At 41.3% G+C, this 15827-nt stretch overlaps 1 protein-coding gene and 1 long non-coding RNA gene across 10 annotated transcripts in view; one reads left to right on the top strand and one right to left on the bottom strand.

The window, feature by feature from the left end:
• Positions 1-15827, top strand: part of LOC133639584 (lymphoid enhancer-binding factor 1-like) — a 222460-nt gene that overhangs the window by 180964 nt on the left and 25669 nt on the right. For 8 of the 9 annotated variants that reach the window (XM_062033020.1, XM_062033017.1, XM_062033018.1 and 5 more), the window contains 2 exons: positions 5463-5543; positions 11920-12049. In XM_062033020.1, the coding sequence (XP_061889004.1) occupies positions 5463-5543; positions 11920-12049 (211 nt within the window). The remainder of the gene's footprint in view (positions 1-5462; positions 5544-11919; positions 12050-15827) is intronic. The other variant, XM_062033023.1, reaches the window with a different exon arrangement.
• The window catches only part of LOC133639587 (uncharacterized), a 57370-nt gene that overhangs the window by 33576 nt on the left and 7967 nt on the right, over positions 1-15827 (bottom strand). The window contains exon 2 of the long non-coding RNA XR_009823821.1: positions 10016-10058. This is a non-coding gene — a long non-coding RNA (uncharacterized LOC133639587). The remainder of the gene's footprint in view (positions 1-10015; positions 10059-15827) is intronic.

The raw sequence follows: 15827 nt of genomic DNA, 5'->3' as shown, positions 1-15827 counted from the left end.
GAGTTCAAACCCCAGTCAAGTCATACCAAAGACTATAAAAATGGGAGCCATTACCTCCCTGCTTGGCACTCAGCATCAAGGGTTGGAATTGGGGGTTAAATCACCAAAAATGATTCCCGGGCGCGGCACCGCTGCTGCCCACTGCTCTCCTCACCTCCCAGGGGGTGATCAAGGGGATGGGTCAAATGCAGAGGACACATTTCACCACACCTAGTGTGTGTGTGACAATCATTGCTACTTTAACTTTAAAATGCATTAATAAGTGACTGTTTTTTGGTACTTAAAAAATTAGATGGTGTTACTAACCGTCTGGAATTTTATCGCAAAATATTAATATACCGTTGACTGTTACATCCCTCGTCCATTAACAAGTAAAAAGTCATGTTCTTGCCGTCGATGTTGGTAAATTTGGTCAAATTTGGTAAAAAAATTTAGAGGGCGGTTGCCGTGGTTAAATTCAAGCTCTGCGTCATCACTAGTCGTTCCGGTCAACTGGTCGGCATTGATTGATTGATTGATTGAAGCTTTTATTAGTAGATTGCACAGTACAGTACATATTCCGTACAATTGACCACTAAATGGTAACACCCCAATAAGTTTTTCAACTTACACGTTAATCAATTCATGGTACAAATATATACTATCAGTTATCACACAAGTTCATCATCAGAGTATATACATTGAATTATTTACAATCCGGGGGGTGGGATGAGGAGGAGGAGGGGGGGGGGGGGTGATATCAGCACTTCAGTCATCAACAATTGCATCATCAGAGAAATGGACATTGAAACAGTGTAGGTGTGACTTGGTAGGATATGTACAGCGAGCAGAGAACATAGTGAGCTCAGGTAGCATAAGAACAAGTATATACATTAGAAATACATTTGATTATTTACATTTGATTATTTACAATCCGGGGAGGTGGGATGTGGAGGGGGGAGGGTGTTAGTCAAGGGTTGAAGTTGCCTGGAGGTGTTGTTTTAGTGCGCTTTTGAAGGAGGATAGAGATGCACTTTCTTTAACACCTGTTGGGAGTGCATTCCACATTGATGTGGCATAGAAGGAGAATGAGTTAAGACCTTTGTTAGATCGGAATCTGGGTTTAACATGGTTAGTGGAGCTCCCCCTGGTGTTGTGGTTATGGCGGTCATTATGGAAGTAGTTTGACATGTACTTCGGTATCAGGGAGGTGTAGTGGATTTTATAGACCAGGCTCAGTGCAAGTTGTTTAACTCTGTCCTCCACCTTGAGCCAGCCCACTTTAGAGAAGTGGGTAGGAGTGAGGTGGGATCTGGGGTGGAGGTCTAGAAGTAACCTGACTAGCTTGTTCTGGGATGTTTGGAGTCTAGATTTGAGGGTTTTGGAGGTGCTAGGGTACCAGGAGGTGCATGCGTAATGGAAAAAGGGTTGAACGAGAGTTCCCGCTAGAATCTTCAAGGTGCTTTTGTTGACCAGAGAGGAGATTCTGTAGAGATGACTTACAATTACTTACAGAGTGTAAAATGTTTAAACTTCCCACTCGCCCCTCCTGGCTTTTCTCCGCACAAACATAGCAGAATATATTGGAAAATGTCGACTTTTATTCATACATTTACTGTCAGAGAGGAGCCAAGAACCCTGAAATGATTCCCTTTTAAAGTTCATTTGACTTGGGACCTTTTAAGTCCGGATCATTTCTAACTTCCGTCTCTTTTCCCCCCCAAGTTTCTTTTTTTTTTTAATAGCTCGGCAATGTATAAAAATTAAGAGTTGAAACAGATTTCTTTTTTTAAAAAGCGGATCAAGTCTTTTTCATCTGGGGCATGGAGGCACATTTCACACAAATTATACGCGCTTGCTGGTTGCAAATGTCAGCGCGTGAGGGAGAGAAAGAAGTGTGATTGGTTTGCCAGCTGAAGGATCATGGGTAATCCAGCTGGTGCTATTGAGTTGTGAAGCCGCTGGTGGCGACGGCAGGGAGGAAGACACTCTGGCTGTTAATAGCTCCTTTGTGCCCCACATGTAGATTCATTAGAGGCGTGGCGCCGAGCATGACCGCATTTTACACCCCTTACATTATTGGGATGTTTTGCTTTGGTCGTGTGTGTTAAATCCTTGGCGTATTCACACTGCAACCCGCTCTTAAAATATAACATCCCAGTTTATGACTTGATGTGTTCTTTACTTTTCTTTCCTGCTGGCCTCGGCCTTCAGTGTCAACGCTTCCCTTCAGCGGCTCAACTCTTGACTAGCGTGCAGGATTTCTGATTGAAATGCAGAGAGATGGAGTAGCGGGGCCTTCACAGATGTAAATGTGTCTCCAGGGCAGGCTTTTCCTGTTATTTGTAGCCTCCTCCACTCCCGTCCCTGTGCTTGTTCCACTCATTACCCCGGGCCTCGTGGCGCTCCTCCGCTCGCTGCCGGCTGGGCTTTCTTCTCCGTTAATTGGGTTTCGTTACATTTAAACCCCCCCTGGACAAAGAGCCGTCTCCCCCTTGCCAATAGAAGGTTCCATTTTTAGCCGTTCACGCCGAGCTGGTGGGGTTCAAGCGGATCTACGAGTGGTAATTGGTTATTTATTTAGGCTTCCTCAGGTTGGTCTCTACTGGGGAGGGGGGCTTTATTGTCACGTGTTCCTCCATGCGGGAATATTTGCTGTAGTTTGTTGGGAAAAGGTAACACTCAGACACACCTGAGTCTCATGGTGGACTTATGACACTTACCTTTATGACGTGTATGTTTAAACGCCAGATCCACCGCAGTGCTTTCCTCAGATAGCAATTACCGTATTTTTCAGAGTATAAGTCGCACCTGCCGAAAATGCATAATAAAGAAAGAAAAAAACATATATAAGTCGCACTGGAGTATAAGTCGCATCTTTTGGGAAATGTATTTGCTAAAAGCCAACAGCAAGAATAGACATTTGAAAGGCAATTTAAAATGTGTAAAGAATAGTGAACAACAGGCTGAATAAGTGTACGTTATATGAGGCATAAATAACCAACTGCTATGTTAACGTAACATATTATTGCAGTGGTTCTTAACCTTGTTGGAGGTACCGAACCCCACCAGTTTTATACTTTAGTGAAAAATACAATGTGTTTTTTTTTCAAATTCAAAACAAAGTTATATGTTTTTGGTAACACTTTAGTATGGGGAACATATCCTAAGTAGCAAAGACTTAATTTAGAGTTTTTTGGACACTAGGGGAACATATTTTAAGTACCGTATTTTTCGGACTACAAGTCGCAGTTTTTTTCATAGTTTGGCAGGGGGTGCGACTTATACTTAGGAGCGACTTATGTGTGAAATGATGAACACATTAGCGTAAAATATGAAATAATATTATTGATGTCATTGACGTAAGAGACTAGACGTATAAGATTTCATGGGATTTAGCCATTAGGAGTGACAGATTGTTTGGTAAACGTATAGCATGTTCTATATGTTATAGTTATTTGAATGACTCTTACCATAATATGTTACGTTAACATAGCAGTTGGTTATTTATGCCTCATATAACGTACACTTATTCAGCCTGTTGTTCACTATTCTTTAGACATTTTAAATTGCCTTTCAAATGTCTATTCTTGCTGTTGGCTTTTAGCAAATACATTTCCCCCAAAAAATGCGACTTATACTCCAGTGCGACTTATATATGTTTTTTCCCTTCTTTATTATGCATTTTTGTCCGCTGCCGAAAATGAGGGGTATTTTATTTGAACTAAGCAAAATTATCTGCCAATAGAACAAGAAAATGTGGCTTGTCAAGACTTTCCAAAACAAGTCAAATTAGCTAATCTCAATGAACCCAAAAATAGCTTAAAATAAGTATATTCTCACTAATAACAAGTGTACTACTATATGAGTACCTATTTTCTCTTGTTTCATTGAAAATAAAACAGCAAAGTCCATTTGGCTGTCATCTGTTTTAATACTTGCCAACCCTCCCGTTTTTACCGGGAGACTCCCGGTATTCAGCGCCTCTCCCGACAACCTCCCGGCAGAGATTTTCTCCCGACAAACTCCCGGTCTTCAGCCGGAGCTGGAGGCCACGCCCCCTCCAGCTCAATGCGGACCTGAGACTGAGTGGGGACAGCCTGTTCTCACGTCCGCTTTCCCACAATATAAACAGCTTGCCGAAATGATATACTCATCATGAACGGAGAAGTTAAACAGGACAATACTGCCATCTAATGGATAGCCACTGGAACACTGAAATTCAAGTATTTTTTTTTTCTTCTATGTAAATAAAATAAATATATATATATATATATATATATATATATATATATATATATATATATATATATATATATATATATATATATATATATATATATATATATGAAATATATATGAAATACTCGAGTTGGTGAATTCTAGCTGTAAATAACCACGCCCCCACCCCCACTACCCCCCACCTCCCGATATTGGAGGTCTCAAGGTTGGCAAGTATGCAATTGTGTCAAAGTGAGAAAAGTCTGTAAAATGTTCAAAAATCACACCCGGGTTCGACTTGTGGCACTCCATGTGAGACTGGAACCTGGGTAGGTATTTTGAACATTTTTGGGACTTTTGCCGACTTTTCCAACTGTTATCCCCCCTCCCCGTGGGACTCGGCTGGGTGTGTTATGCTGGGACTTGCGCGGTGGGACTAGAACCTGAGTAGGTATTTTGAACATTTTTGGGGACTTTTGACGACTTTTCTCCTCCACTTCCCGTGGGACTTTGCTGGGTGCGTTTTGGACATTTTTTGCATCGCGGGACTTGTGCGGCCCGGCGGCGGCACACGTGGGACTGGAATCCGGGGAGGTATTTTGGACAAGATTGGGACTTTTGACCATTTTGGCCGCCTTTTCCTCTTCTTCCCCGCCTTCCTGTGCACCATTGCTGGGTGTGTTTTGGACATTTGGACACAAATAGTTTCAAGCATGTTTTACTCAATATAGCTCATCAAATCTCAGCAACAAGCTGTAATATCTTACTGACATCATTTAGGAGAAAAACACTTCAAACAAGTAAAACACTCTAACATCAAATCTGCTTAGTGAGAAGAATGATCTTATCAGACAGAAAATAAGCAAATATCACCCTTATTTGACATATTTCATCTTACTTAGATTTCACTTTTTGCAGTGTTCCATGCAGGAATATTTGCTGTAGTTTGTTGGGAAAAGGTAACACTCAGACACACCTGAGTCTCATGGTGGACTTATGACACTTAGCATCTGTAGCCTTTATGACGCGTATGTTTAAACGCCAGATCCACCGCAGTGCTTTCCTCAGATAGCAATTACATCATTTTATTGGAACATTAAAAGCTGTGGTTTCATTCCTGTAGAGTCCAAAGAAGAAGCCTGTGGACTTTGTCGGGAAATAGGTTTTATATATAGGCCAGGGGTGTCCAAACCTTTCTATTTGATTGTTTTCAGGTCCGCCCTAATATTGCTCTCTAACCTTGTGTTTAATTTTATTTTTAGAATGTGCTGTGGGCCAATAAAAAAGCGAGCTGCGGGCCGCAAATGGCCCCGAGGCAGGACTTTGGACACTCCTGGTTTAGGGTGTGTTTACTTTTTTTCTCATTTTTACCAACTTGGATGTCATGTAAAGCATCTTTCTCTTCCAATGCATTTACTGTGCTTTTTTCCCCCCTCTTCTCTATATTTGTATTGCTTATTTTAATTTCAATCTGGTGCTAGTAGCATTTACATTTGAATGCAAGTGAAGCTTTATATAATACTTGCAATTGTCAACCCTCTCCTGCTGATGCTGCTGTTAAAAATATCCAAATATCAATTATTGACTGAATACAAACCAGCAGGAAGCATTTTTGTTTGAAAAAGTTGAGTTTGTCACATAATTGAAGCGGAACTTTTTGGGGGGAATTTTACAGATCATTTGCGATCCTTATGTAAGACAAGAACACCTATGTTTTTCTTTTTTTTATGCACTTTAGTAAATGAATATGATCAATGAACCTATGTGAGTTGCCCTATTCCGTCTATAAAGCACTTTAAAAAAAAACCATCCAAACACTTCTATCAATGTTTTATACAAACGTTTAAAGTATATACTGTATGTAATGTAGTAACAGGCACATTTGTAATACCATGTAATATTTACGTATTTTTCTCATTTTAAGGAAAAGGTGGCATGTCACGTTAGCTTTTCCCTTCAACAACATCACTGATTACTACTTCATGAGAGCCAACAAACATAATGAAATAATAACTTACTGTACAATGTCTGCTGTCACTGGGATGCTGGCTGTTAGTGTTGATATATTCCTGTTTAGATGAAGCATGACTCATAATCCTTGTGAAGGGTTAAAAAAATGGGGTGGGTGCAAACCAGCGTCTTTCGAGTGTCTTTTTCGCTATTTCTGGGTTTAAGTTGGCTGTCAAAGTGTACCAACTTCTTAGTTTCTGTCCACATCAAGGTGAGAGGCATGATACATTCATTTACAATAAACTTTCTCGAGCTCAGAGGCGAGAAAGCAGCTCACCACCTGATGATGTCAATATAAGGAAGTTACCTCTCTCTGATCAATGCACCGCTGAATGTAGGTCCTTAATGTTAACGCTTATAATAACAATATCACTAATACTTGGTTAATAATCAGGTCACGAAAGGTAAATGGAGTATTTTTGGCGCTTTTTGGATGTTTTTTGAAGTGGGTTTTATAGACGCAAGGAAGATTACATTTATTTCCGAGTTAGAATGCATTAAAACAAAAAAGAAGTGTTCTTGTATCTCATAAGGATTGTAAATTATAGCAACATTTAAAAACTATGCAGTTCTCCTTTAATATGTCACAAATGCTGTCAAATCAAGATGGATCTTACTAGGAATGTGAATGTGACAACAAAAACTCACGATTCCATTCCGATTCTTGATGATTACATTCAGAACACATTTTCCTATTTAAACCGATTCTCACAATATTTGATTTATTATAGAAAATATAATACATCCTGATCAAAACAGGTTACAAAAGCTCAGTGAGTAAACGGGGATATGGCCTAAAAATAATGTCTGTTTAAGAATTGTTTATTTAAATAGATTTTTGAAAGTTATGACTCGATTTGAAATCGGAATGATTAAGATGTGAATCGATTATGCAACTGACCGCTTTAAGTTTACATTTTTTCTTGGACCAGCTTACTAATTTATAAGTAAAAATGTATCCACACAATTACCTACAAATATTACGTACAAACAATGTAGTGAAAATTATCCCCATTCATGCAGACCAGCACAAAGGAGTGTAATAAAGTTAAAAAAAGTTCAAGTACCACTGATAGTCACACACACACTAGGTGTGGGGAAATTAACCTCTGCATTTGACCCATCCCCTTGTTCCACCCCCTGGGAGGTGAGGGGAGCAGTGAGCAGCAGCGGTGGCCGCGCTCGGGAATCATTTTGATGATTTAACCCGCAATTCCAACCCTTGATGCTGAGTGCCAGCATCAAAGTGCCAGTCTTTGGTCTGACTCGGCCAGTACCGATCTCAGGGCGGACACTCTGACTACAAGGCCACTGAGCATGTGCACACCAGGCCAATAGTAGCCGATAATGTAAAGAAGGTTACACTAGGGGTGTAACGGTACGTGTATTTGTATTCAACCGTTTCGGTACGGGGGTTCCGGTTCGGTTCGGAGGTGTACCGAACAAATTTCCACACGGACATATTAAGTAGCGTAACACACGTTGTGTAAACAATGCACACCGAGGCACAACACACGGCATGCTAGCAGCTAACGGGCTAGGATAGACTGACCATACGTCCTCTTTTCACCGGACATGTCCTCTTTTGCGGAGCTGTCAGGGCGGAGTTTCTTAAATGCCTCAAATGTCCGGCATTTGGAGTTAGGGTTGCGTGTATTTTCAATGTACGTTCAGGGTTAAGAAGGGGTTAAAAACAAAACAAACAGCAGCATTGGTGAGGGAGGGGCAGAGACAGAGAGAGAGAGAGAGAGTTATGATAAACGCGCATGCGTCGCCAGGCTCTGCTTTTTATCCATAGATTTATCACTTTTAATTTTTTATTATCTATAGCAGGGGTGTCAAAAGTGTGCCCCGGAGGCCATTTGCGGCCCACAGCTAATGTTTTAAAGGCTCATTCTAAAAATACTATTCAAATGAACAAAAACATAACAAAAGTGAAATAAAAAAGCTTAAAGGTTAAATGTCATTTAGAAAAAGTTGCAATGTTGACTAATAAAACAAAGCTGGTTTTTTTTCTTTCAAACTGTCATTGCTCAAAACATAATATTGAATCAAAATCAATGTTATGATGAATTATTGACCTATCCAAGGTTCCCATTACTTCACATCAAATATTACACTAAGAAAAATATTTTTGGTGGAAGATTTTACAAATTTGGTAAATAAATAACCAAAAAATTTACATTTTGTTGTTTTCTTACTGTACCGAAAATGAACCGAACCGTGACCTCTAAACCGAGGTACGTACCGAACCGACATTTTTGTGTACCGTTACACCCCTAGGTTACCCACATGCCTACAAACTGCTCAGTAGTAATTATTGCAAACACTAAATTCACAGATGTAAAACCAAAATGTTTGCAATTCCAAGCTTAAAACGGCAGCCAAAGCGACAGTCTGCTGCAGCATGGGAACGTTTATGCCGCCATTCACCTGCTGCAGCATGGGAACGTTTATGCCGCCATTCACCTGCTGCAGCATGGGAACGTTTATGCCGCCATTCACCTGCTGCAGCATGGGAACGTTTATGCCGCCATTCACCTGCTGCAGCATGGGAACGTTTATGCCGCCATTCACCTCTCCAGCTCTCTGCATACTCCATCGTGGCTTCAGGCGTGAGGAGTCCTCATTGCATATAAATTACAGAAGTGGGAAGCGATTATTATAAAATTCCCGCTTTCCCCGTTTTTTTTTTTACCCTCCCCCTTTACGCCACTCAGCAGAAGTGGCGTAATTGAGTAGAAAAGCTGGGCAGTTGAGAGGAAGGGGGGAAGAGAAGCAGTAAAACAGGAAGGAGAAAGAACCGCATGAACACATACAGTCACTGAAGTGACTGCTGGTGATGGAATCCCAAGATCAGACTTAGGCACGTTGTCAAAAAAGAGCAATGAAACGTCCCATTTCCTTCCCCAGTCCAAATTGAGGCTGCATGCCAAGTGTCTGGCTGTGCCCGTGCTGCAACATTCTGGAACGTCTCCCGCAAGCAGAGGCTCCTTGCCAGCTTCAGTTCCGCACAATGAATTTTCTCTTAAAAACCACATCTGAGGGCGGCTTCTAAAAGGGCTCCATATGAAATTCCAAATTCAATGTTTTTCTTTTCAATCCCAGCCTTCCTCTGCACTCTCTTTCTCTCGCGGAAAATATGAATGGAAAGAAAATCCCCGAGCCTATTATTGCTTCTTTACAACAAGGGCGGCCTCCCTGATGCTGAACAGTTTGGGAGATGACTTGAGTGATAAAAAGTGTCGATGCAGTTTGACATGATTGTCAGGGTGGTGTGTTCAAATGCACTCTGGTTAGAAGGATGTTAGGTTGGAAAACATCCTTAAATGTCTTGTACAAGTTGACATAGTCTGTTGTTTAAGTTCATTTGGATTTTGTAGCAATTTTACCTGTAGGAAGAAATAGGAACTGAAATCCGTTCCTGGGTCAAGTTGTCGCCTTACCCTAAAGGGGAACTGCGCTTTTTTTTAAAAATTTTGCCTATCGTTAACAATACTTATGGCAGACTATTAATTTTTTTTTTGTGTGCATTTTAACATGTAAAAATGGTCTCGTTCTAGGTGGCTAGCAATGCAGCTAATGGGAACAATCCATTTTGCCTCCAAATCACTTTAAAAATGCATTCAGAAACTGCCAACAATACTTAATTTACGTTCCGTAACCTGTATAATAACCAGTGTTGGGTTACTTACTGAAAACCAGTAACTAGTTACAGTTACTAGTTACTTTATTTCAAAAGTAACTCAGTTACTTAAACCAAAAAGTAATGTGTTACTGTGAAAAGTAACTATAAGTTACTTACCGTATTTTTCGGAGTATAAGTCGCTCCGGAGTATAAGTCGCACCTGCCGAAAATGCATAATGAAGAAGGAAAAAAACATATATAAGTCGCACTGGAGTATAAGTCGCATTTTTTGGGGAAATGTATTTGCTAAAAGCCAACAGCAAGAATAGACATTTGAAAGGCAATTTAAAATGTCTAAAGAATAGTGAACAACAGGCTGAATAAGTGTACGTTATATGAGGCATAAATAGCCAACTGCTATGTTAACGTAACATATTATGGTAAGAGTCATTCAAATAACTATAACATATAGAACATGCTATACGTTTACCAAACAATCTGTCACTCCTAATGGCTAAATCCCATGAAATCTTATACGTCTAGTCTCTTACGTCAATGACATCAATAATATTATTTCATATTTTACGCTAATGTGTTCACCATTTCACACATAAGTCACTCCTGAGTATAAGTCGCACCCCCGGCCAAACTATGAAAAAAACTGCCACTTATAGTCCGAAAAATACGGTAAAGGGGACGGCGTGGCAAAGTTGGTAGAGTGGCTGTGCCAGCAATCGGAGGGTTGCTGGTTACTGGGGTTCAATCCCCAGCTTCTACCATCCTAGTCACGTCCGTTGTGTCCTTGGGCAAGACACTTCACCCTTGCTCCTGATGGCTGCTGGTTAGCGCCTTGCATGGCAGCTCCCGCCATCAGTGTGTGAATGTGTGTGTGAATGTGGAAATAGTGTCAAAGCGCTTTGAGTACCTTGAAGGTAGAAAAGCGCTATACAAGTAGAACCCATTTATCATTTATTTATAACAAGCTGAATACGACAATACAGCGACTTCTTATCTTATTTTCCCCGGGTTTACAAACGTGAGTGGCTAGGCGTCAAGTAATATTATGTGAGAATGCTAAAATTCAGCCCTGGTGAGGGCGTGTCCCAGCCGCCCTCCTCCGGGGTCGTGCTAATAAAACCCTGGACCCTCTGTAAATTCCCAGACTAAGAGATTAGACTGTCGTCTTTGGGTCCAACAACCTTGCTCACCTGTACGGATGTCCGTCATTGAATTCTGGAGGACGGCGGTCCCAGTAACATGGCACACCACTTTGTGTTCTCTGCTCGAAGGCGTTCCCAGAAGGTGGGGGGTCTCGCCTTGAGTGCCGTGCCAGTCTGCACATACTCCAGTCCAAATGTGTGTTGAGCTTAGGCTAGCTAGCACTTAGGAATGTCACCTTGGCGCTCCATCCCAACAGCACGGCAAGACGTTATTATGTCATATTTTTACAACAAGTATCTCTGATTGGATGTTCGTGCGTCTGTGTGATTAGTCGGCGATGCCATGGCTGCAGGTCTGGGCCCCATTTGGGAACAAAACATTTAGCGTGGCTAAATGTTACCATGTGTTCATTGCTGCTGAAGCATCTAAGAGCTCTTTGCTGTTCTGGGTAGGGCTCAAACACAACTTTTTGTCTTGGTCTATTTTAGCTGTCAGAAGGCAGGTCTATGAGTCAGCGGCACAGACCGTGGCCCGTGTCTCTCTCTCGCTCACTCCCAAGCCTCCCCCACCTCATCTCCACCTCTTTGCTCTGTAATGAACTGCCCCTTATTCGCCAGCTAATGACTGCCTTTGATCTCCGGTCTAAAAGACCTCTGCTCTTGCTCTCCCCTCGTGAGTCTCCTTCCTTTTTCACTTGTTTTTTTCCTCTTCCATTCTTCAGGGAAACAAGACTTGCAGTCCTGCTGACGCAACAAAGTTTGCGGCGAAGAGAAGACAAATTGTTGTGCTGATCCTTTTTTTCCCCCCTCTTTTAAGGAGGCTGGCGGACCACCCGCCCTGCACGAGCCACAACACATCGTATATTAGTATGATGTCATCACTGGTTTTAATCTCACATTGTTGTATCTTCTCCTCCACAGTCCAACAAAGTACCTGTGGTGCAGCCGTCCCATGCAGTCCATCCGCTCACCCCGCTGATTACGTACAGCGACGAGCACTTCGCTCCGGGTTCCCATTCCGGCCATCACCCCCAGGATGCCAAACAACAAGGTGAAACATGATGATGTACACTTTTACAGAAAATTGTGGGTAATCACAGTCATCCCAAAGGTGTTGAGGGGTGTTGAGGTTAGGGTTCTTTGGAAGTTTTGCCACATCAAGTGTGGTGTGATGGATCTTGGGCTGGGAACACAGTCATGCTGGAAAAGGATCAGGCCTTTCCTAAACTGTTAGCCACAAGATTTAAATCATACAATGGCACAAAAGATCCTCAAAGCAGTCAATTTGATGATCTTAAAGGCCTACTGAAATGAATTTTTTGTATTTAAACGGGGATAGCAGATCTATTCTATGTGTCATACTTGATCATTTCGCGATATTGCCATATTTTTGCTGAAAGGATTTAGTAGAGAACAACGACGATAAAGATTGCAACTTTTGGTATCTGATAAAAAAAAGGCTTGCCCCCACCGGAAGTAGCGTGACGTAGTCAGTTGAACATATACGCAAAGTTCCCTATTGTTTACAATGATGGCCGCATGAAGTGAGAGAGATTCGGACCGAGAAAGCGACAATTTCCCCATTAATTTGAGCGAGGATGAAAGATTTGTGGATGAGTAAAGTGTAAGTGAAGGACTAGTGGGGAGTTGAAGCTATTCAGATAGGGAAGATGCTGTGAGAGCCGGGGGTGACCTGATATTCAGCTGGGAATGACTACAACAGTAAATAAACACAAGACATATATATACTCTATTAGCCACAACACAACCAGGCTTATATTTAATATGACACAAATTAATCCTGCATAAAAACACCTGCGTGTTTGTTATGCTAGCTCCTAGCTCCTCTGCTAGCTCCTAGCTCCATAGAACACGCCAATACAATTCAAACAACTGATCAACACACACAATCACTCAGCCCAAAAGACCGTTCACCTAACCCAAGGTTCATAAAGCTTATATATTTTTAAAAAGTTACGTACATACGCAAAAAAAAGTTGCGCACATACGGTCAAGCGATCAAATGTTTAGAAGCCAAAGCTGCATACTCACAGTAGCACGTCTGCGTCTTTGTCATCCAAATCAAAGTAATCCTGGTAAGAGTCTGTGTTGTCCCAGTTCTCTACAGGCGTCTGTGTATCGAAGTCAAAAGTCCTCCTGGTTAGAGTCTCTGTTATCCGAGTTCTTCCATCTTGACTGCATCTTTCGGGAATGTAAACAAAGACGCGCCGGCTGTGTACTGTTGTTGCTGACTACGTTCGAAAAATACGTCCATTTCGCACCGACAACTTTCTTCTTTGCTTGCTCAGCTTCCTTCTCCATAATGCAATGAACATGATTGCAACAGATTCACGAACACAGATGTCCAGAATACTGTGGAATTATGAAATGAAAACAGAGCTTTTTCGTATTGGCTTCAATGTGGAAGGCATACCCGTGTTCCCCGGGCTACGTCACACGCATACGTCATCCTCAGAGGCGTTTCGAACCGGAAGTTTAGCGGCAAATTTAAAATGTCACTTTATAAGTTAACCCGGCCGTATTGGCATGTGTTATAATGTTAAGATTTCATCATTGATATATAAACTATCAGACTGCGTGGTCGCTAGTAGTGGCTTTCAGTAGGCCTTTAAGGCACTTTGCACACCCAGAATCAACTGAACCACACATGAGCAAGCACTTGGCAAACTTGGAACAGGCTATGGCGTGGCCATATGACTCAACCAGTTGGGTTAATATAGAGCAGTGGTTCTTAACCTGGGTTCGATCGAACCCTAGGGGTTGGGTGAGTCGGCTTCAGGGGTTCGGCGGAGGTCAAGACACACCCGACTCATTGTGTAAATAAAAACTTCTCCCTATCGGCGTATTATGGATACCCTCAAACAATGTTCCCTCTAATTTTCCATATGCGTGAACAAACGCAAAAACTCCTTGAGCATTCAGTGGAGCACATGTGAGCACAGCTGTCCCAAACCTGACTAAATAACAAATGAAATGTTTTATTATTATAATCAAATGACAGCAGTCATTTCCATGAGATTATTTTCTCATCTAAGTGTTTTGGCCCACTTACAATGACAATAACAACAAATATTGTTTTTCATGAGCTGTGTACTAGTATTGTATGTCTAGGTGGAAAATTAAGAAAAGGAACAGACTTTGCTGTGAAAATAAAGACATGATTTTATTTAATCATTTCTCATTTCAAATGACATGAGAGTGGCACTTGCATATGTGAACTGGTCTCTCAAAGGCAACAGCAGAAGTCACACTGGTTTGCAGGTGTGTCATTTGTTGTGAGATCATGCACTGTGCTGGTTTTGTTCTTTGAGCGAGGTGATGTTCATGCACGCTTCATCAAGTGCACCAGTAAAAAAACATATAACTTTGCCTTGAATTGGAAAAATAAAAATAAAAATATATTTTTCACTAAAGAAGGGTTGGGTGAATGCGCATATGAAACCGGTGGGGTTCGGTACCTCCAACAAGGTTAAGAACCACTGATATAGAGAGACAGAGTGGAGGGACAACAAAACAATGGGCACAACAGCAGCCGTATCAGTAACAGTAATAGTCCCATGATGACAGCAACAACAATAATGATTGGCTTCCAGCACGAGCGTCAGTGGCCAGAGCACCAACAGCAACCATCCAGCAGGTAAACGTGAAGGTGCAATGGCATAGGGACACTCACTTTCAGAAGCAGTGAGCACCAACCCCAGTGGATACATACGATAGTTACCACTAGGGATGATACTCAAAACCGGTTTTCCCGGTTGTTTGATAAGAAAAGAACAGAGTCCTCGGACTCGAATCCCTTTTTGAGAACCGGTACCCGTTATCGAGACCACTATAGTAAAGGAAAAGAGTTGATTCTTTATTTGAATCCCGTCCCGACCAGAAATGCTCCGTTGGACATCACAAGAAATGACGTCACGTAGCTCAGTCATTAGGCGCAGATAGCCAAAGCAGGAAAACAATGGACGGGAAAAAGCGCTCCAAGGTGTAATAAAGTTCAAAACAAAAGCTATAATCCATCCAATAACTTTACTGAGAGATTTTAGCAGACTACAAACACATGACCAACACTTTTACCACCAACCGCAAACATAGCAACCAGGCAGCTGTCGCAACCTTCCTAAAACAACCGCAGCACATACATATATATACAACACTGCAGCACATACATATATATACAACACCGCAGCACATACATATATATACAACACTGCAGCACATACATATATATACAACACCGCAGCACATACATATATATACAACACTGCAGCACATACATATATATACAACACCGCAGCACATACATATATATACAACACTGCAGCACATACATATATATACAACACTGCAGCACATACATATATATACAACACTGCAGCACATACATATATATACAACACCGCAGCACATACATATATATACAACACTGCAGCACATACATATATATACAACACTGCAGCACATACATATATATACAACACTGCAGCACATACATATATATACAACACTGCAGCACATACATATATATACAACACTGCAGCACATACATATATATATACAACACTGCAGCACATACATATATATACAACACTGCAGCACATACATATATATACAACACTGCAGCACATACATATATATACAACACTGCAGCACATACATATATATACAACACTGCAGCACATACATATATATACAACACTGCAGCACATACATATATATACAACACCGCAGCACATACATATATATACAACACTGCAGCACATACATATATATATACAACACTGCAGCACATACATATATATACAACATAT

Source organism: Entelurus aequoreus, linkage group LG22, assembly GCF_033978785.1.
Source record: "Entelurus aequoreus isolate RoL-2023_Sb linkage group LG22, RoL_Eaeq_v1.1, whole genome shotgun sequence".
In the NCBI taxonomy this organism is placed as follows: Eukaryota; Metazoa; Chordata; class Actinopteri; order Syngnathiformes; family Syngnathidae; genus Entelurus; species Entelurus aequoreus.
The sequence above is the reverse complement of the archived record's forward strand: the minus strand, read 5'-3'. Positions and strand labels throughout refer to the sequence as shown.